The sequence below is a fragment of the Podarcis cretensis genome, assembly GCF_951804945.1.
Source record: "Podarcis cretensis genome assembly, chromosome: 9".
In the NCBI taxonomy this organism is placed as follows: Eukaryota; Metazoa; Chordata; class Lepidosauria; order Squamata; family Lacertidae; genus Podarcis; species Podarcis cretensis.
The window spans coordinates 12,648,250-12,672,021 of NC_137178.1; the positions used below are offsets into that span (position 1 = coordinate 12,648,250).

At 42.1% G+C, this 23,772-nt stretch overlaps 1 protein-coding gene across 1 annotated transcript in view; it reads right to left on the reverse strand.

Moving 5' to 3' along the window:
* The window catches only part of ANTXR2 (ANTXR cell adhesion molecule 2), a 157,314-nt gene that overhangs the window by 95,358 nt on the left and 38,184 nt on the right, over positions 1-23,772 (reverse strand). Inside the window, exons 8-10 of the mRNA XM_079990947.1 lie at positions 12,962-13,019; positions 11,279-11,368; positions 7,270-7,339 (exon numbers count right to left, since the gene is read on the reverse strand). Of these exons, the coding sequence (XP_079847073.1) occupies positions 7,270-7,339; positions 11,279-11,368; positions 12,962-13,019 (218 nt within the window). The remainder of the gene's footprint in view (positions 1-7,269; positions 7,340-11,278; positions 11,369-12,961; positions 13,020-23,772) is intronic.

Consider the following 23,772-nt stretch of genomic DNA (forward strand, 5'->3'; position numbering starts at 1 on the left):
AGCCAAACCTTTTATGAGGGGGGTGGTTTCACCTGACCTCACATGAGGATAGATTTTTGTCTTCAAATGATATCACATTCCCCCAAGCACGTCTCAACTGTGTCTGTTTTGTGCATCCAACAGACCCCCGTCGCTCCCATCTGAGGCCAGATGCTGCTGTTGCGCTGATAAAAAAAAGCTAAGATTTCAAAATATTTTTTGCTGTAGTAAAAGCACAGATCCCACTTCAGTCTCCAAATTGCTTCATGAAAAGGAATGTGTGTGTTGTTACAGAGTCACCATAATGAAAAAACAACTCACAGAGACCTCTAAGGCCACAAAGCAGAATTTAGTGCTTTGGGGTTTTCCACTTTTGTTTCGTTCCATAAAATACTGGATTGTGCAATGTGATACAGGCTGCAAGCCATGTCTCACCTTAAGTAAACCTATGGGGGGGGCAAGACCTTTGCAGGCTATAGGGGCAATCATGAGGCAAATAGAAAGAATGAACTGAGCAGGGGGTGTTAAAATTTTGTTATGACCTTTGGGTCCCACCCACCCACCAAGGCACTCAGGACAGAAAAAAAATACCGTATTTTTTGCTCTATAAGACTCACTTTTTCCCTCTTAAAAAGTAAAGGGAAATATGTGTGCGTCTTATGGGGCGAATGCTGGCTGTGCAGCTATCCCATAAGCCAGAACAGTAAAAGGGATTGCTGCTTTCGCTGTGCAGTGATCCCTCTTGCTGTTCTGGCTTCTGAGATTCAGAATATTTTTTTTCTTGTTTTCCTCCTCCAAAAACTAGGTGCGTCTTGTGGTCTGGTGCGTCTTATAGAGCGAAAAATACGGTAGCTTTCTACACTTTACCGACCTTATGTAGAGTGAGAGAGAAAAGACATGTCCATTGGCCAACCAAGCTTTTGAGACAGAGCAAAGATTTGAACCCAGGTTCCTGCAAACATCCTAAGATATCCACTGCAACAAAAGCTAACAGTACACTTATAATATTTTATCGTAAGCATGTTATTTTTGAACTGCAGCCGGCATCTCTGTTTTAGGCATCTCAGTAGCACTCACAACACCAAGCACCTTATTAGGTTAGATTATAGATTCTTATTATAGATTCAATCATATACACCAGTGGTTCTCATAGGGTGTGGCGGGAGAGGATTACAAGCATGGTGTAAAGGACAATCAAAGAAACATTTAAACATTTCGGTGTATTATAGTATAGCATATTTTGAAAAAATATATTATTTGCAGAATATGGATAAGTATCTTTTCAAAACGAGAGCAAGAGCATCAAGTGATGCTGTTATAAATCAAGCACTGTCAGGGGTTGTTTCTTTGTTTTCCAACGTATTTCTTATCAATTAAAAAAAAAAATCAAAATTTTTATTCTGAAAGTGTGGTCCAGAGTCTGAGAACCACTGATAAAAAGGTAAAGGTAAAGGACCCCTGGACGGTTATGTCCAGTCAAAGGTGACAATGGGGTTGCGGCACTCATCTCGCTTTCAGGCCGAGGGCGCTGGCATTTGTCCACACACAGTTTTCCAGGTCATGTGGCCAGCAGGACTAAATCACTTCTGGCACAAAGGAACACGGTGACGGAAACCAGAGCGCATGAAAACGCCGTTTACCTTCCCGCCGTAGTGGTACCTATTTATCTACTTGCACTGGCGTGCTTTTGAACTGATAGGTTGGCAGGAGCAGGGACACAGCAATGGGAGCTCACTCCATCATAGGGATTCGAACCGCTGACCTTCCGATCGGCAAGCCCAGGAGGCTCAGTGGTTTAGACCACAGAGCCATCCGCATCCCTAGTACCACTGTTATACACCAAGGGCAAATGCATTCTTCAGATGTCTATCCTTACTTAGCCAAAACACCGCAATCCATGAACGAGCGAAAGGGAGTCACACAATTTGGGAGAACTTTTCCCCAGCCTGCCAGGTATTCCAGCTCCAGGTACAACTTCCTGCTAAGCTGGAGGACATGGGAAATACAGAAGATACCAATTTCTGGGGGGGAAACAAGGAGGTTCCCTTTATTACTCCAGCCAGAGGATAAACATGGATTATCAGTCGGTGGAAGAAGATTGGAAAAAATTTAAAGTTTATCTACAGAAACATTGTAAAATTAAGGAATGTTAGAAGGATGTTGGAATGAAGCTATGTGGTTTTAGCAGAATTGTTATAAAGGATTAAGTAAAAATGGATTGGTAATTAGTGAAAGAGGAGAATGTAAAATTATAGTATATCAAGATAAATTTTTAGGATAAAAACAAAGATGGAAAGGATTTGCTGAAATATCTAATTGAACTAGAATACAAAAAAGGGAGGTGTGAGGAGGTCAAGGAAATAAGCAAAGGAAAGAAAGTTATGTAAAGGTTGGATTTGTGTTTTTTTATTTATTTATTTATTTGTTTTTGTTTTTGTGCTTTGTCTGTTTAACTTTTTCTATTTTTCTTTCTGTAACCTTCAAAACTTTAATAAAATCTATTATAAAAAAATAAAAAATAAACATGGATTATCAATTTACCATGCAGTTCATGCAGGGAAGTCTTTACTATTTGCAAGCACAAGTGGTCTGCAGCTACAACGTCAGCTTCCTAGCAGTGGTATCACTGATGCTTAACAGTATAGAGAGGGGCAAGCTGGCACTTCAAAATGCTGCAAGCTTTCCTCGTACGGAAATTGCTCCATCCCCTTGATCGTCTTGGTTGCTCTTCCCTGAACCTTTTCCAACTCTACAATATCATTTTTGAGGTGACCAGAACTGAACAAACTATTGCCAAATGTGGTCACGCCATAGATTTGTATGACAGCATTATTATGTCAAACAGTTTAAGCCCTGTGTTGCAAACAACAGTCAGTAATATCCAAGGCAACATGATGACCAAATACAACAATACGATATCAATATACATTTTTAATATAATATTAAATATATGAAATCACATAAACAGGAAACTTATGAATCTCTGAAAGTCACTGAAAGTCTTATAAGTATATAACTCTTCTTTCAGAGACTTGCATAGTCTTCAAAGACTTGCAGAGACATATAAGACTTATGTTTATTTGGTTTTATGTTTTCAAGAGAATCCATTAAGAGTGCATATTTTGTGACTTTCAGAGATTCATAAGTTTTCTGTTTATGTGATTTCATATATTTCATATTATATAAAGAGTGTATATTGATATCGTATCATTGTATTTGGTCATCGTGTTGCCTTGGATATTAGCGGCATTATTATGTCAGCAGTTGTATTTTCAGTTCCTTTCCTAGTGAATGCTTACTTCTAAACATGGAACAAGGCACAAACCACTTTACCTCCCTGAGCTTCAATGCCTAAAGGTAATTCTCTCCCACCCCCAGCCACAGTCGCTTCCAGCCAGACTGGAAAGGGAAGCGAGACATTTTAAGCCACATGAGCTACACCTGATAAAATCTCAGAAAGTGGATGTATAAGATTTTCTATAGTTTGGCAGCAGAGCATTTTCGTGTCCTCCAGTATAACCAGCACAACCAGAAGAAAGCAGATCATGAAAAATAAGAGAAATTAAGTGTTTATCTTGTGTTTATACAGGTTGCAGAATGTTCATTCTAACTCAAAATGGTCAGGCTTTCCAATTTACTGTCCTGCTTGCCTCAAATTTGCCTCAAATTTAGGACATCAAAATCCAACCCTATGGGATTTGCTGATGACACAGCAGGCTGCATTCCTTTGCTATTGGGTGCAAAGCCCTGGATGACATTTTATCAATCTCGATCACACGGTCCTGTCAACAGAAATACGAGATTGGGGCTGGAGTCCAAGCTAAGCCACTGTCCTGCCAGCCATACCAATTTATTTTAGGTTGTTTGGCCTCTTTCCTTGTCGGCCTGCCTTGAGTTTAATAGGAGTAGATGTGCCTATCTGCCCCCTCCGTATATTTAGGGAATTCCTGGAGGTTGTAAAAACTGGCAGGGGGGTAAAGCAACTTAATCTACACTGCTTCCCATGGGGATTGTGTTGTGTGTGCTTTTCGGGCGGGGAGGTGGGAGCGGAGCATTTTGCAGATTGCTCGCTGCTAAGTTAGCAACCAAAGTTCACTCCCCTCAAGGGGAATAACTGGGAGCTCTCCAACAACAGCACAAGCTGTGCCAATGGAAAGTCAGAAGTTCAAATGTGTACATTTGCTTTCAGAGCTGTCGGCTGACTAACTCGCCACACACTGCCTAGGCCAAACTCCTTCAGAATTCTTTAAAACAGCAAAAAACAAAAAAAACAAAAAAAACTGAAGTCCATCGCACACATACCAGGATGAAAAATAGTAAGTCAACACCATTATGTAACATCTACACCTGACCGTAACAGGCTAGTCTAGAGGCAGTGTTTTATAAAGACGGCCCCAAAAAGAACCTCTCCTGGCTACCAAGTACTTTGCCTGCATTGCCACTGCAATTTGGTGCTGTGCCAACTGCAGAAACACTTTACCGCCCGACAGTCACATCCCAGAACAATAAAAATACAACATGTTCTGATAATTTGCACCAAGGTTTAAAAGACACACGGCAGTAAAAAAAATCCAGCACATTTAACGTTCATTTGGCAGGTTGCGCTGTGGTGATCATCTCAGAGCCCCACGTGATACATCTGTTGCTGGGCTGCTGAATCGCTTTCAGATGGCAATTGGGAAGATGGAGCAATGCTCTAACACTCCTCCCATGCAACTAAACATAAAGAGTTTACCACACTAAACCACCCTCCATGCAGCTCTCTGACATGCTAGTTTTGAATGTGAGGAGGAAAGCTTATGTGGGGAAGCATTCAAACCTTTGTTCCTTCACATGCAGAATGAAGTGATACCATACAAACACAGACACATGGGACACTCCTTTGCATTGTGTCAGTGGAATAAACAATAAATGTCCCAGTTTTTGATTGCTAACAATTAGTCACCTAAAAGAAGGATGTTCACATGATACCATACAAACACAGACACATGGGACACTCCTTTGCATTGTGTCAGTGGAATAAACAATAAATGTCCCAGTTTTTGATTGCTAACAATTAGTCACCTAAAATAAGGATGTTCACAACTAATACAAATTATGTTTCATGGAAGTAATGTTTATTCTCTTCCAACCAAGGGGAATGTTGGAGACTGTAATTTGAGTGAAATATCCCATTTGCATCTTCGGATAGTAAAGTATTTGTATGTTATTTATGGAAAAAGTCCAGGATAGAGAACATTAAGTTATGTTTACAATGGAGAATCATCGTCAACAAAACAGCTGATCGGGCAAAGTATTTTCTATTGGTGAGCAATGAAGTTTGTTGTTAAAACTCTTCCCAAGGACTCTAGATTCTTTGGGCATGATTAAAAAGACTGATTCAAAATAGATTGCAAGCAGTTTTCCATCTTCTGTTATATGTAATACTGTACTTATTTTCCTATTTGCATTGTTCATTCATTTGTATACAATATATTTGAATACAATATAGAGCACTTTTATATTTTGGGGCCTTATTCTTGCCTATGCAGTTATACTGAGTCCATCTGACTAAGTACCAGCTACAATGACTGCCAGCGTCTCTCCAAGATTTTGGGCAGGGTTCTCTCCTAGCCTCACCTGGCGATGGCACAATTTGAACCTGGGACTGTGTGGAACCCAGTTCAGCTACTGATTGATTGATTGATTGATTGATTGTGTGACTGTGGAAATGGATAAAAGCCCCCCATCCAAACAATGACTATCATCAGTGCAGGTAAGAAAAAATAATAATTTTTATTTTTATCATCTGCAATACTGTCTTATTTCTTTTATAGTACAGTACATTGATTATTGCTTTCATTTTATGGATCAATGGTCTTGTTAGATAGTAAAATCCATGTTAAATAGCTGTTTATGGGGTTGTTTTTAAAAGTCTGGAACAGATTAATCCGTTTTGCATTTGCATCTATGGGAAAGTGCGCCTTGGTTTTGGAATGCTTTGGTTTTGGAACAGATTTCCAGAACGGATTAAGTTTGAGGACCAAGGTACCACTGTAGTTCTTTTCTTTCCAAAGGGAAAATCCACATAGAAAAACAGTGGAGTAGAGGGATGTTCTACTGCCTTGCAGAATATCTTCAGAAAAAGCAAAAGCTACGAGGCAAACCCATAGTTACATGCTACACGGACCATCTTAATGGACTCTTTACTTTGTGCCTCCAGTGGACAGATGGCAGTGAAGTTCTTCTCCTGCTACAAAGCAGGTTCCTGGTTGCATGCTCCCATTGCTATTTATGTTCTGCTTCCTGACTAGCTTGTGTAGCACAGAAGAAAAGCTTCCCTAAGTATGTAAGCAATTTAATCTAAGCAAATGTGATCTCGGAAGCCCAAGGCATATCTGAACATGGAAGGAAGAATTAGCTTTAAAGGCTACATACAGGATCTTCAGGCAAGGCCAGTGACACTTAGAATAAGACCTGGACAATGTTTCAGCCATAATGTTGTGAAGATTCTGCTGCGGATGTTAAATTAGTGCCTTGTTTTATCATCGCACGTTGAGTGCTGTTACACATCTTGACGCACAATTTTAATAATAGCTTGTAAGTGTCAGTGGTAATGTAAGCCGTTTAACCATGAGACCAAAGATCGTCCGGAAGAAAGCATATTACATGCCCTGTTTTATTTTATTTTTAAAAGGGAGCTAGCATGCACACAACTGTTGACAAGCCAGAGCTTTTCAGAGTTAAATGAACTGGCTGTGGGTTCATTTTTACAGTCTTCTCCAAATCTGTTTGGTCGCAAGCTATCTAAAACTCATTTCAGATCTGGTGAATCTCCCCAGTGAATTAGCTCACAGGAAGGGATCAGTGAAAGAGGGAGGAGGTTACCAGCTTTTCTAAAACACAGTTCTTTTCTAAAACACAGATCAAAGCTACAGCCAAGTCTATGTCTCCCAAACTTTAGAAACTTTAGAGGATGCATTACTCATCCTCAGAGATGCCCTTTCCATATTCCTATAATCTACGTTTCCTGAATGAACACTGACTCATGCAGAGTCACTCTAACACTAACACAAACACCCCACCACCAGCAAACTGGGTGTGACTGAATGATCCAATTACATTTGTTTCAGAAAATTCAAGAAAAATTGCCTGCCCTCAGTGGGACCTGATAGGAGAGAGGCATAGCCACAACCTTCACTCATACAGAGACACCATGAGCAACCTCCTTGGCAGATGGGTGCTTTGGGCTCTCCAGAGCTTCTCTCTATTAAATGAATTAATCATGGCACACAAGTGTGAACTACTTACTGGCCAGTTTCATTAAGAATAGGTGCTGGGCAGAGGATATAGTCAGTTCCCACCTCTATGGGCCTTTCATCTGTGAGGAGAAAACAAAAACAAAGTGTCACATAACCTTAATTTCACAGGATAAAAAGCTGAGGTCCAACAATAATCAAAGATCCACAGGTTCCCCTGCTCTAAGCTAAACTTAGAAGCAGTATGCAGAGATAGCTGTTCAAGAATCATGGAATCAAATACAGTGGTACCTCTGGTTACGTACTTAATTCGTTCTGGAGGTCCGTTCTTAACCTGAAACTGTTCTTAACCTGAAGCACCACTTTAGCTAATGGAGCTTCCCGCTGCCGCCCTACTGCTACCACGCGATTTCTGTTCTCATTCTGAAGCAAAGTTCTTAACCTGAGGTACTATTTCTGGGTTAGCGGAGTCTGTAACCTAAAGCATATGTAACCCAAGGTACCACTGCATTCACACAACCCCTGCAATGCAGGAATCACTGCTAAAGAATCATGGCAGATGACCTTCCAACCTCTGCTTAAAAACCTCCAAAGTGAACCCACCACCTCCCTTCCACTGTCCAACAGCTCTTACTGTCAGAAAGCTCTTCCTAATGATTAATTGAAATCTCCTTCCATGTACAGTGGCACCTCGGGTTACAGATGCTTCAGGTTACAGACTCCGCTAACCCAGTAATAGTACAGAAATCAAGAAGGTGGCGGCACAGCGGCAGCAGGAGGCCCCATTAGCTAAAGTGGTACCTCAGGTTAAGAACAGTTTCAGGTTAAGAACAGAACGAATTAAGTTCTTAACCCGAGGTACCACTGTAATTTGAATCCATTGGTTTGGGTCCTACCCTCCAGAGCAGCAGAAAACAAACTTGTTCCGTCTTCCATCTGGAAGCCCTTCAGATATTTGAAGATGGCTATTCTGTCACCTCTCCATCTTCTATTCTCCAGGCCAGACATACCCAGCTCTCTCAACCCATCCTCATAAGGCTTGGTTGAAGATGTCTCAAGTCAGTCTAACACGGGACCATTTAGAAGCTATTTAAATCCAGTTGGGACCCACCCAGCTGATCTCCCTTTGCCGTCCATCCTGGGAGGAAGGAGATACAAACTCCTGATAACCCAGCTCTCTACCCACTGGCCCACAAGATATCACATACCTCTTAAATACAAAGTCAAAAATTTCCCGGCCATTTCCCTGCTTTATGGAACCTTTCAGCTGATGCCTTATGTGGCTTAGGACCCCAATACTTATGTGGCTTAGGACCACCTCTCCATGCATGAACCTATCCAGACCCTATAATCAGCATTTAAGACCCTTCTTTGTGTGCCTCCTCCATTTGCAGAACAAATCTTCAGTGGCTCCTCGATTGTGGAAGGCTTTCCGCAAAAAGATGCACACGGCACCATCACTGTCAACTTCTAGGTGCTAGGCAAAGATGTTCCTGTTCACTCAAGTATTGGCTCTCATTTGGAGTCCTATGCTATGATAATGTCCCAGCCTGTTTTGGTTTTCAACTTTTAAGTAGGGCTTGGGTACCATTTGTCCTTTTTTTGTGTGTGTGGCAGGATGTCCACTTTTAGTCTATAACGTTTTTCAGTCTTTTTGATGTATTTTTTGTGCTATTCGTGATTTATTTTTTTACATCGCTTTGAGACATTTTATGTAGTAAGTTTATTTAGTAAAGGCAACAAATAAATTAACATTCATTTTTTTATTATTACTATTACTACTTTACGAATGTGTTAGAAGGGGCTCATGAAACATTTCTTCTTGTGAACAGAACATTTTGCACTAGCAGCTAATTCCAGATTGGATACTAGCACAAACAGAGTGGGTTAGCATATGCCCATATGCTTTTGTCTTAAATGCCCTCATATCAGAGAGTACTGAGGGAGAGAAGGTTGGTCTTCTTCTGTTCTCTTTGGCAAAGTTCCTTTACACCATTTGGCAACCACCACCCCCCACTCACAAAAAATGAGAAGGCGTGGAAAACCCGGCCAAATTTTAAACACAGACATGCACACAAATCTACAACCTGCAGCAGACTGAGGAAATGTTTAACCTCTCAAACCAAAGTATGTCCACCTGGCAAAATTCTTTGTCTTCCTTCACTGATGTGCAATTTACTGTGCTTTAGACACAGATCTCGCAAAATGTGATAAGACAACTCTTGTGGGGATATGAGGCAAAAAAAAAACAGGGTGGAATAAGGTGCCACTTAGGTTTGGCCAAGCTTAGGGGTATTGGAACACTGCAGATGGTGACAGCAGTCACAAAATTAAAATACGCCAGCTTCTTGGGAGAAAAGCAATGACAAACCTAGACAGCATCTTAAAAAGCAGAGACATCACCTTGCCAACAAAGGTCTGTATAGTTAAAGCTATGGTTTTCCCAGTAATGATATATGGAAGTGAGAGCTGGACCATAAAGAAGGCTGATTGCCGAAGAATTGATGCTTTTGAATTATGGTGCTGGAGGAGACTCCTGAGAGTCCCATGGACTGCAAGAAGATCAAACCTCTCCATTCTGAAGGAAATCAGCCCTGAGTGCTCACTGGAAGGACAGATCCTGAAGCTGAGGCTCCAATACTTTGGCCACCTCATGAGAAGAGAAGACTCCCTGGAAAAGACCCTGATGTTGGGAAAGATGGAGGGCACGAGGAGAAGGGGGATGACGGAGGACAAGATGGTTGGACAGTGGACGAAGCTACCAGCATGAGTTTGACTAAACTGCAGGAGGCAGTGGAAGACAGGAGTGCCTGGCATGCTCTGGTCCATGGGGTCACAAAGAGTCGGTCACGACTAAACGACTAAACAACAACAACAAGACACAGATCTCACAAAATGTGATAAGACAACCCTCGTGGGGATATGAGGTGCAAAAACAGGGTGGAATAAGGTGCCAAGCTTAGGTTTGGCCAAGCTTAGGGGTATTGGAAACTGTCTTATAGTTGATCAGTCCAATTACCCATCAAGACCAGTATTGCCTTAGCGTCAGCGTCTGCTTGATGTTTTTAGTTATAAATGGCTGGGATTGAATCCGGGACATTCTGAAGGCAAAGCACATGCCCTACCGCTAAGCTACAACTCTAGCCTTCTGAGTATGCGCATATACCCTCGAGTCTGCTGTTCACAATTGGAGAAAAACGTGGGGAGAAACCAGTTCAGTGAATAATAAGCAGCCAATCGGAAGCCGTGGAAGCCCATTGGACATTTGGGTTCCAAAGAACGTTCACAAACCGGAACACTCACTTCCGGGTTTGCGGCATTTGGGAGCCAAAACGTTCAACTCGTAAGGTGTTTGGGATCCAAGGTACGACTGTACTTTAAATGCATGGTGTGGATACGACCCATATCAAAACTATGCACTACATGAAAACACATATAGCTAGGAGACAAACTAGATGAGATGTTTATCATATGATTTACTCTGACATGCTTTATTTAATAATAATAAAAAATAGGTAACTCGGGGCTGGGGGTAGAGGAAGAAGAAGAAGAGTATGGATTTGATATCCCGCTTTATCACTACCCGAAGGAGTCTCAAAGCGGCTAACATTCTCCTTTCCCTTCCTCCCCCATAACAAACACTCTGTGAGGTGAGTGGGGCTGAGAGACTTCAGAGAAGTATGACTGGCACAAGGTCACCCAGCAGCTGCATGTGGAGGAGCGGAGACGCAAATCCAGTTCCCCAGATTACGAGACTACTGCTCTTAACCACTACACCACACTGGCTCAGGATAAACATCTTGCTGCACTTTGCCTTCAGCCTCAAATATTTCCTTAAGTGAAAACCAGCTTTGCAAGAGCAAAAACCTGCTAGAAAATTCGGAGCCAAGAAACGTGAGTGGTGGGGGAGTGAGAGCTTCACTGAGCTTCCAAATTTTCCCCCACCAGTTTTAAAATGCATTACTGCTGGCTTACACCAGCTCCCAAGAACTGGGGGGGGGGGGCAGAGGCAAAAGTTTCAATTTGTGTAACACTGTTTTGCACTTTTCGAGGATACTTACCAATTTTCATGCCATAGACCTCGTAGGAGCAGAAGACATTGTTCACATTCCTTCCCAACATGAAACCTCGCAGAACGACCTGGAACTCCTCTGAAATCAGGGACACCAGAGAGACAGTTAAAAGATTGGGGGAAACTGTGGGAAGAGGGATTAAAATTTACAGCGTGCAATGCTCTGAAATAAAATGTGATGAAAATGATGTACAGATGGTATATTACACCAGAGAAATTAGCCAAAATGTATAAAACAAGTAATAAACGTTGGAAATGTAAAGAAAAAGAAGGATCATTTAATCACATGTGGTGGGAATGTAAGAAAGTGAAAAGCTTCTAGGAAATGATATATAATGAGATGAAAAAGATGTTGAAATATACATTTATAAAAAAAGAAGCAGCATTTTTACTTGGCATTGTAGGGGAGGATATTAACAGACAGGATAGCAAATTGTTTTTATATGCAACAACGGCAGCAAGAGTATTATTAGCACAGAAATGGAAACAAGAAGAATTACCGACAAAAGAAGAATGGCAGACGAAATTAATGGACTATGCAGAATTAGATAAGAATTCAGCTCTGCCCTCCGCGGCCAGCGAGTGTGACACCATTTCCGGGGATGGGGTGGGGGGGACTCAGATGCGGAGGCAAAGTCTCTCTGCCTCTAATTCCGAGCCCCTTCCCACAGAAAAGGGAGCCTTGCTGGCTGTGAAGAGAAGGGGGAAGGGAAGCCACTGCCGCCACCACAACACAGATGTGGGACGTCACAGGCACACGCCTGCACATAGTATGTGTGATGTCAGTGGAAACAGTTGGCAACCGCCTTCAGTTTTAACCTGAAGATTGCCACTTGTCCCGTTTTAATTTTAATTTTAATTTGTTTGAATTAATTGTGGGGTGTATCTTAATTTATCGATCGCTTGTTTTTATGCACTGTCTTACTCTAATGATGCTAACCGCTCTGAGCCCGGCTTTGGCCAGGGAGGGCAGGATATAAAGAAAAAAATAGTTGTTGTGACTATTATTATTATTATTATTAAAAATTATTAAAGTTTAATGAATATTACAAGAATAGTATTTAAAAAAACATATAAACAAATACATATAAACACAATTATCTACATATTTACCAAATAAAGACTTCAGAAGAAGAAGAAAAAGGAAAAAAGAAAAGAAAAGAGAAATACTTTCCATAAGCAATAATACCAAATTTGTATTTCACACATTACTATATAAAAATCTAAAGTGGGAACGGGACTTAGGCTATACAATTGACTTGGAAGATTGGAAAATATTATTATTATTATTATTATTATTATTATTATTATTATTATTATGTCACATGTGCTACATACAGGCATGTGTGCATGATGTCGCATGTCAGCCTTACGGTGGCAGGCACCCAAAATCCTGAGGGTTAGGTGGCACGCCTGATGGCAGGTGTAGTCCATTAACATCTGGGGGCCCCCAGATGTTAATGGACTACACCTGCCATCAGGTTCACCATGTAGCCCAATTCTGGCCTTATCTGCAATGCCGTCACTGGCAAGCTGGAGAAGGAAGGGAAGCACCTTTAATTCGCATCTTCCTACTCAAGCATATGGCACGCCGAGTTACACATTTTGCCCAAGGAAGAAACAGCAGGATTGTCAATATTTGCACGCTGTTTTCCGGCCGTAGCAAACTCACCTCCCACGCAAACGCTTGATGGCTGCAGATCTATATCTGGGCACGACTGCTTCAATATCTGTTTGTGAAAGTGGGAATTGAGAAGGGGGGGGGGGAGAGAGAGCATTATAAGATTTATCAAAGCAAAATGGAGCAACTGTAACTAACTTCGCCTAGATAGTCTTTATAGTCATCCGATCCAAACGTCAAGGCAGATTTCGAACGTGCCTATGCCTTTCAGAGCAATCCTAATCCCCACTGGAAATCCGTTGAGAGAGTTTAGGATGGGGCAGAGACGGACTCCGCAGCACACCCTCCCCACAGGCCCTCAGTGGGAAACTCTATGGGTGTAAATCTCATCATCTGAGGCCCTTCTTTGTGTGCGGTCTAGAGGCCTTTTCTGTGTTGGCTCCCCATTTGTGGAACGCTCTCCTAAGGGAGTCTCACCTAGTGCCTTCTCTACATATCTTTAGGCTCCAGGCAAAAATGTTTCTCTATAACCAGGCCTGGTTGATTAAACCCCACACATACATTAAGTAAAATAGAAACATCGCCACCCGACCCCATCCCCACTCACCATTCGTCCCGCCACCTCTTTCCCCCTTTTCTTCCTAATGTAACACTAATGCAGGTACAGGCAAACTCCGGCCCTCCAGATGTTTCGGACTACAATTCCCATCATCCCTGACCACTGGTCCTGTTAGCTAGGGATGATGGGAATTGTAGTCCCAAACATCTGGAGGGCCGGAGTTTGCCTATGCCTGCACTAACGTCTCAACAGATGAATCTGATCTGTAGAAAATGTAACTTGAGAAAAGAGACGTTGCACATACTTTTGTAAGCCAAGAAATATTTAATACATTTTAAAAAAAATTACGGCTTTCCAAATGTGTTTGTGGGAGAGAGGATTATTGGTTTGTTTTGGCTTTACTGTATTATGCATTTCACGTCTTCATTTTGTATTGTTATGTTGCAAACTGCCCTGTGATCTTCGGGTGAAGGGCAGTGTACAAATTTAATTAATTATAATACAAAACTATAAATATACACAGTTAATTATAATAATGCCAGAAGGGGTATTATAAGGAGGTTTTGAATTCTGGTGCTGAAGGAGATTCTTGAGAGTCCCATGGACTGCAAGAAGATCAAACCGATCCATTCCTAAGGAAATCAGCCCTGAGTGCTCACTGGAAGGACAGATCGTGAAGCTGAGGCTCCAATACTTTGGCCACTTCATGAGAAGAGAAGACTCCCTGGGAAAGACCCTGATGTTGGGAAAGATGGAGGACACAAGGAGAAGGGGACGACAGAGGACGAGATGGTTGGACAGTGTTCTGGAAGCTACAAACATGAGTCTGACCAAACTGCGGGAGGCAGTGGAAGACAGGAGTGCCTGGCGTGTTCTGGTCCATGGGGTCACGAAGAGTCAGACATGACTAAACGACTAAACAACAACATCCCCAAGGGAATGTTGTTGAGAGTAGGGGACAGCCTTGGATCCCCAAGATCCAAAGACACACACCCACACACACACACACACCCCTGGTCACTTCCACAACACACCTATAGCTCAAGCTCCCTATCTACAGCAACCTGGAATTGATACAGGTATTTTCCTTCTCGTTATCACTGGCAAGGAAAACAGCAAAGATCAAGAACCAAGTTGTGGGTGGGGGACGAAAAACAGAACAGAAAATAAACATATATTATATCAATCCCAAACAGAGCCAGAAACAGAAAAAACATGAGCAAAACCAGCAGCCTCAACAGTAAAAGAGTTGTTTAAAACACTACCAAATGGGGTCCGGGTGTAAGCAATACTGAAGGCCCATCAAAATAAGATGGTATTCACTAAATGCTTGAAGACCAATAAAAAGCAAACAGATAATTCCCCTGTGAAAGGGAGTTGGTTTAAATTAGACTGCCATGAGACTGGGAGGGTGTAGAAATTACACAGGCAAACCTGTTTTGTAAAAGCAGGGGTTGCCAATATCAACGTGGTGCCCATGGCCGTCAGTACCACCTTCGGTGCCCAGAAAAGACTCAGGAAATATCCCCTCAAAAATCTGCAGTACACAAGAACTTCTCTTGTTCTTTCTGCTCATACACCTCACGGTCAAACTCCAAGCTGCATGCTCTTCATCTTTGCCCCAAAGACCTGTTGGTTTCAGGATTTGTTGGTGTTGTCAAGTGACATGGCAACTGGTGATGCTTTGACAATTTCACCATATCCCAGCCCAGTCTAGAGAGAAGGCTGCAATCCCAGAAAAGCAAGAGATTTCAAGAAATGCTTTTCAGAAGAAGAGTAAGTGGTTGTGCTTTCTTGCTGTGTAAGCACTGGTTTTCATAGGGCTCCATTTGCATATGCAGATAAAGGGGCAGGACTATGCAGATAGAAGCAGGCTTGATTACCAATGATTGGTTGGAAGCAGGTCCAGGCCACATCTCATTGGTCTCTTTGAATATACCTTTACCCTCATCCAATTGGCTTCAACTTATGAAAACAACCTGTGGGAACGCATCGTGAGTTCAAAGGTCGAAGTGAGCTCATGGTCACTTGCTCTGGAATAGAGCAAATTCCTTCCAAAAGACACTTGCTTCTTATTTTCAAAGGAAGGTTTACTCAAGAGTTGTTTCCCAGACACACTACAGACTACCCTGTTAATCACTCATTCTTGCTGATTAAAATAACTTTAACGTACAGATGACATCAAGCCAAAATCAGACACAGAGTTCCCATGAGCAAAGCTACAGAATATAAGCCCTTTAAACTTTTACTTCACTCTGCTTGCCAGTAATTCCTGTTGCGGCAATAGGAAGCTGGGTGCATATCAAAATTACACCATCTCTCTAGGTTTCTGCATTTCAGTTTCCTATGCAAACGCTTAACAGACACATGCAACAGTGCAAAATATATCAAGTTGCTGAGGTTTTTCTGTTTTGTTTTGTTTTGTTTTAATGTACTCACAATGGTCTTAGTCTGAGTATAGGCTATTCTCAGCCCCTTTTCACTATCCAGTAAATGGCAATGTCCGAGAGATAACATGATCCCATCAAAATAAAGTTGTTGTTATGTACTGAGTTGAATAGGATCCAAAATGCAGCAGTCTGATTGGTCCTAGAACAACAGAATTTAGAATGCAGCAGTCTGATTGGTCCTAGAACAATAGGATTCAGAATGAAGCAGTCTGATTGGTCCTAGAGCAATAGGATTCAGAATGCAGCAGTCTGGTTGGTCCTAAAACAGTAGGATCCAGAATGCAGCAGTCTGATTGGTCTGCTGGAGCCACCCAATCCAACTCCAGGTGGAAGTGAATTTGCAACCTGATTGGCCTATAGAAGAATCCCAGAATTAGCCAATCACGTGGGACCCATTGTGTAATGTATATAAAGCAGACATTTCGGGGGAACTTCCATTCCTCACTACCATGAGCTGAATAAAGAGCATGAAATCCACACTCAACTCTGAGTATATTTCAGTTGTGCTTCTATCAGGATCAAGGAGGAAGGGATGGAATTGAGCTCCATGCGTTTTTAAAACCCACTCCAGTGGATGCAGCTCAAAATACATTCTGCATATTAGAATGGCTAACAATATCCTCCCGCTTCTAAAACAGGCTGTAGTTCTATGGAATGTCCACAAATATCTCAACAGCTCAGGCAACAAAACTCTCAGCAACAAAATGTCAAAGCAATGCTTCTTCTGTGAGAAAGGATTGTGGCAGGCTGACCGAGGATGAAAATCTCACACAGGCCCTATGCAAGTAGGAATCATGTGGGGCAGGGATTGGAAAACGAGTTGTGGGGAAGATAGGAGCCACAGGGGGGCAGGATATTTTTTGGGGGGGCAGTTGGAAGAAAGGGGCAGAGTAACCAATGTGAACCTCCTCTGCCTATCTGAGTTGCTGAGTGGAAAGTGTGTTTCAGAACATTTATTGTATGCACAATGTGGATACCCACCAAAATTTCATCCCCAACACAAACACCTGGATGGCTCAGTTGGTGAGGGCATGGCGCTGATAATGCCAAGGCTGCAGGTTCGATCCCCATATGGGACAGCTGCATATTTGGGTTGGACTAGATGATCCTCAGGGTCCCTTCCAACTCCACGATTCTATGAAACTATTATCTGGATTTGCCACTTGCCAGACAGCAACAAAAATGCACAAGCAATGTTAAAATAAAATAAGGTAACAGAAGCCATGATAAAACAATTGCTGGATGAGACCATCACCGGACAGCAACATCCTCTTACATCGTATTGTGAATCTAAGCACAGTTATTAACTTCCTTGACAGAACAACGTAGAGAGAGCAAAATAACTGATGTCATCTTTTTTTATTTCCTTTGTTTTGCACCAAATATAGGATCTGCTTTGTCTCTGCAGAGAGCTGACCACCACCACCCCTTTCCCAAGAGTTTCTGGACTGCCAACGATCAATGATACCCAAGAAAAGCCTTTTTTATTTTATTTTTTTAAAAAAGCTAAAGGACAAAACTGAATGGAGCTTTGAAATCAAGAACCAGTATGGAGGATTGGAATCCTGGATGCAAACCTTGAAGATCAGAGTTCAAATTCCCCACTCAACCTCTGATTTATAACATTTCATTATGGCCTTAAAACCCATTTTCCCCCTCCAGCTTTGCAAAACTTATAGCAGGCTGCACTCGGAAGAACTGTTGGGTTACTTCAGGGACCTTGGACAGCAAGCGAAGTTCACAAGCCAATTATAGCTTAGCACATCTAGAAGAAGGCCTAGCAACTATGGCAACCAGATTTGTTTGACAAGGTTTTATCTCACTCAAACATATCCGTTCTTGCAATTTTCAAGTACAGTTCTTCTCCCACGCAACCAAAGATCGAAACCACATCCTTTTGTCTGTCATTTTTACATTGGCAACAGGATTTGCATTGTTAGTTCCAGTTAGCCGGAGAGCACCTCTTCAAATTGAATTGAATTGAAATTGAAATACTTTTTTTTTTTATTAAAGTTTTCAAAAATAAAACAAACAAAAAAAGGAACAACAAAAATACAAAAGTACAAAAATACAGAAATAAAAACAATTTAAAAAACACGTAAAATTTCCATCCACTTATTTTCTTTTAACTTATTTTCCCGACCTCCTCACACCTCCCTTTCTTATATTCCAATTCCAATTGTTTGTTCAACAAATCCTCCACTAATTCTTTTAATTATTTCAAATCCTTATTTTCCCTATCTCTTAAACATTACAGCTGAAAACCACTTAATTACTCTCCAACATCATTCTAACATTCCTTAATTTTGCAATATTTCTGCAAATAGTCTTTGAACTTTATCCAATCTTCTTCCGCCGCCTCTTTTCCCTGGTCTCGGATTCTGCCGGTCATTTCTGCCAGTCCCATATAGTCGATAATCTTCATCTGCCATTCTTTCAGAGTGGGTAGATCTTGTGTCTTCCAATATTTTGCGATGAGTATTCTTGCTGCTGTTGTCGCATACATAAAAAAGGTTCTGTCCTTCTTTGACACCAATTGGCTGACCATGCCCAGAAGAAAGGCCTCTGGTTTCTTAAGGAAGGTATATTTAAATACCTTTTTCATTTCATTATAGATCATTTCCCAGAAAGCCTTAATCCTTGGGCACGTCCACCAAAGGTGAAAGAATGTACCTTCAGTCTCTTTACATTTCCAACATTTATTATCGGGCAAATGATAAATTTTTGCAAGCTTGACTGGGGTCATGTACCACCTGTAAATCATTTTCATAATATTCTCTCTCAAGGCATTACATGCCATAAATTTCAAACCGGTGGTCCATAACTGTTCCCAGTCAGCAAACATAATGTTATGTCCAACATCCTGTGCCCACTTAATCATAACAGACCTCACCGTTTCATCCTGAGTGTTCCATTTCAACAGCAAGTTATACATTTTTGACAAAATCTTAGTTTTGGGTTCTAACAATTCTGTTTCTAATTTCGATTTTTCCACCTGGAATCCAATTTTCTTGTCCAATTTATAAGCCTCCATGAAATACTTTCTTGTCACTTGTACAACCTGAATACAGTGAGATTACACGAGCACCCCCCACTCAGCTCTCTTAGTCTTAATTCCCCTTGTTTACTGATGCACACCCACCAAACCCGAAAGTCAGTTGCCCTGTTGTTATCTTTTCATTCAGCAGCCTAACAGCCCATGGATAGAAGCTGTTTTTTACCCTGTTGGTGCAACTAATCATGCTTCTATATCTTCTTCCTGAGGGCAGGAGATCAAGGAAGTGCCGGCCAGGGTGTGAATCATCCCTGAGAATTTTCCTCACTCTCCTGAGGCAACCTTCTTCTGCAATGTCATCCAGCGGATTCACGGGACAGCCCATAATATCTTGTGCTGTATTCACCACCCTCTGTAGACACTTCCTATCAGATGATGTCAAACCAGCATGCCACACCGTGATGCAGTATGAAAGGACACTTTCTATTGTAGACTGGTAGAAGGAGATCATCAAATGTTGATTGACATCGTTCTTTTGCAATACTCTGAGGAGATGGAGTCTCTGTTGGGCTTTCTTAACCACCTGGGTTGTATTGATTTTCCAAGTAAGGTCTTCACTGAGATAAACGCCTAGGAATTTAAAGGAAGAGACTCTCCACACAGCCCTCCCCGATGTACAGTGGGGCTGGTTCTCCTCTCTTCCTCCGAAAGTCCAACACCATCTCCTTTGTCTTGCTGATATTAAGCTGCAAGTTGTTCCCTAGGCACCATGTATGTTCTCCCCAAGATTGTCCCTTAGGAGGCCTCAGGTCGGTGTGAAGCCCACTCCTCTGACCATCAGAAGAAGGAAGCCCCTGTTCCCATGACCATAGGAAGGGGTGGAAATGGAGGACAGGATAGGTGCAGGGGGTGAGCAATCGGAAAGGGCTGTAGGTCAGTCAGAGAACATCTGCCTTGCATGCAGAAGGCCTCAGACTCAATGACCCCTGCCAGAAATTCTAGAGAGCTTCTGCCAATCAGTGTAAATGGACCTTTGATCTGACTCTGTATGAGGCAGCTTCCAATACTCTGTGATCCTAATATGGGATCTCTTCTGACACTGGGGAATCATAGAATTGTAGATACAATACGATACAATACGATAATCTTTATTGTCATTGTCCCATACAGAACAACGAAATTGAAAATCTACACCAGACATTTAGAAACCAACAAGCCTGCTATCCCAGCATGGTTAGCCCCCTAAAAAACTCTGATACCCCATAATTAAATACAATATACTCCCATAGAGACTAACTTATATTGCGTTTAAAACCAAAATCACATTTGAATAGAAACTGTTTCTCAGGCGGCTAGTCCTAGTCTTTATAACCCTGTATCTTCTTCCAGAAGGCAGAAGCTGAAAGAGATCATTTCCGGGGTGCGCACTATCCTGTGCTATCTCTGCAGCTTTCTTATGGAACCTGGAAGCGTAGATTTGATCCAAGGTGGGAAGAGTGCACTCAATTATTCTCTCTGCAGTCTTTACAACCCTGGACAGCATTGGTTTTCCCTGACCGTGCAGCTCCCAAACCACACAGAGAGACCATAAGTTAATACACTCTCAACAGTACAATGGTAAAATGCCATCAACAGGTCCTTTGAGAGATTATTTTTCCAGAGGATTCTCAGAAAATACAACCTTTCAGTAGAGCTGAAAAAGGACCCTGAGGATCATCTAGTCCAATCCCCTGCACTGCAGGAATATGCAGAATGAACCTCCTCTTCCAAGGTGAGGAGATGGTCCAGTTCAAAACTACTGGGGTTAGAAACTCACATATACAGTGGAACCTTGGTTCTCGAATGGCTTAGCTGACAAACAAATCGGCTTCTGAACGCCGAAAACTGGGAACTAAGTGTTCCAGTTTCCGAACATTTTTTCAGAAGTCGAACGTCCAATGCGGCTGTCGTCTATTATTTCTGGGGCACTGGTGCCAATCGGAAGCCGCGCCTTGGTTTTCGAACGTTTCAGGAGTTGAACGGACTTCCGAAACACATTAAGTTTGAGAACCAAGGCTCCACTGTACAGTGGTACCTCGGGTTATAAACTTAATTCATTCCGGAGGTCCGTTCTTAACCTGGAACTGTTCTTAACCTGAGGTACCACGTTAGCTAATGGGGCACTCGCCGCCACGGCACGATTTCTGTTCTCATCCTGAAGCAAAGTTCTTAACCCGAGGTACTATTTCTGGGTTAGCGGAGTCTGTAACCTGAAGCGTCTGTAACCCGGAAAGCTCATAACCAAGCGTGGGAGAGCCAGGTATAAATGAACATATCCAGGATGGATTTTTAAATTTATTTTTTTGATCAACACACTCTATACATTGACAATTAGCAAAATATGCTAAGCGTCAATTCGTTTCACAGCATCCTTTGATGTCGCTTAGCCCTAGCACACAGTTCAAAGGATTTTGGCAGCCACTGCTACCATAAATCATAACTCTCCTGACATCTGTTCCTCCCGTGAAATGGCAAACAGAGTTCAGGATTCTGGGCAGGCCTTCAGAACAGCTGGATCTCTCCTCCCCTGCCCCCAGAAAGGAAGAAAAAACAAGTTCAAGGGTCAATATCCAGCGCGCATGTGGAATACACAGAATGTCACAGCTTTAAAAGCAATAGGAAGATTTCACTTACATTTCCTAAATGTACACCATTCACTGCTCTTTGCTGCGGATGATGATGAAGATGATGATGATGATTAATTAACTGAATTTACATCCCACCCTTTCCTGCTGAAGGAGCCCAGGGTTGCAAGCGTATCAGTAATTAATTTAATTTTATAAAGGCCAAAGCATTCTAAAAACAATTACAGTTAGATGCATCTAAAAGGAGTTACAGTTAAAGACATTATTTCATCCAGTATTCCCACGATGCCAGAAAAAGTATTGTTCTCTCTCTCTCTCTCTCTCTCGGGCCAGTCTTGACAAACTCTGGGGTTGTGCGCCCATCTCACTCAAGATGACAACTAGGCTGCTTAAATCCTGCCAAAGCATGACAGTGCACGGGATAGCAAATGTACATTTGTTTCTAAAAACAAATACGTTTCTTTATTTTTATTTATGAAATCAAATGTATATGCCGTTAGTTGTTAAAACAAAATTAAAGCAGTTTGCCATTATATTCTAGCACAGCGGTCCACGCACAAGACTTACTTAATGTAAATCTTAGCAAGCCCAGTGTTCGGCCTGCTCTTGCGATGCTTGCCAAATTTGTGCACGCTGGCTGCAAAATTTACCTTGCAGAACCCTGAGTCAATAAAAGAGCAAAACAAAACCACATACACAAATTGCATTAACGGTTTTCTCGCTCCAGACTATGATTCAAGGACTGGCAATGTCTTCAAGGGAGGCCAATAATATGCAGATGTGGTTATTTTTTCCCCCTATTTGTTACTATGAACACCATTATGCAAAATTCCATTGGGTATTAATGGAATAGAAGCCAGTCCAAGAAACAGCCGATTAGGATGATTCGGACTTTATATCATTCATTTTTCTTTATATATTGACAGAAACAGCCTTGAGGTTTCTCAGAAGGTCAGAGCAGGTTGTGACAGGAGTAAATGCATCAGGGACGCCGTTGTACTTCTACGAAGCTAAGCAGGTTTGACCCTGGAAGTTGCTTGGATGGGAGCCCTCCTGAGAGCATATAAACTGTTCTGAGGTTCTCAGAGAAAGAACCGTTTAAAACAAGGTGGGCATATAACAAAATGTTGCAGCATCTCCTAACAGTATTTCCAGGTTAGCTCATTCCACCCCTCTCCACTTACATTTTTCTTTTCTGTCTGACAATCAATTTTCTGCAGATGTTGAGCATAATCAGTTCTCAGTGGGCTGTTTGTGGGGGACAGGACAGGGATAGTGGGGCTTCCATTAGGATTTTGGTTTTGGTACTTTTGCAAACCTCAGGACTCCCAAAACAGTGTTAGAAACTCAGATATATACAGTGGTACCTCGGGTTACATACGCTTCAGGTTACAGAATCCGCTAACCCAGAAATATTACCTCGGGTTAAGAACTTTGCTTCAGGATGAGAACAGAATCGTGCAGTGGTGGCACAGCGGCAGCGGGAGGCCCCATTAGCTAAAGTGGTGCTTCAGGTTAAGAACAGTTTCAAGTTAAGAACAGACCTCCGGAACGAATTAAGTTCTTAACCTGAGGTACCACTGTACAAGCTAGACGCAAAATGCCTCCTTAAACCAAGGTTACAGTCATCAAAATGGAACATGCAGTTGCCATTTTGGGGTAAGGTGGTTCTAAAGTCTTGTTTCCCCCCCCCCCCAAATAATGGCAATGGGGCACCATTCAAAGCCTCCAACGGGGCATCAGCAGCACCAAGGAGAAAATGGATTGCTCATATGGCCGATAACTGAAAGCAGTCGAGATCAGGATAATCCTCAGGGTCTTCTTTGACCTCCTCCGAAACATCTGTAGCCTCAGAGGGGGCCAAGGCCATCAGAGCTGCTTCCTGAGGTTACGTCAAGATAGCACACTAATGAAGTGGAACAAAAGAGAGGGCGAGAGGAAGACAAAGTCCCACCCAATTATTCACTTAAGGAGGAAGCAATCCAGGAGTCACTCAAGGCCCACACGAAAAAACAAACCACAAGGAACAGCAGAAACATCACACTATTGGGTTTGCCAGCTGGCTGGTGCGCTCGCTCTCTCAGCAGTTGTTTTCGCCTGCTGGGTGGGTGCTAGAATTTCTGCTGGTGAAGCCAGAATTTTAAAGAGAGAACGATTTCTCCCTCCCTCCCTCCCTCCCTCCCTCCCTTTCTTTCTTTCTTTCTTTCTTTCTTTCTCTCTCTCTCTCTCTCTCT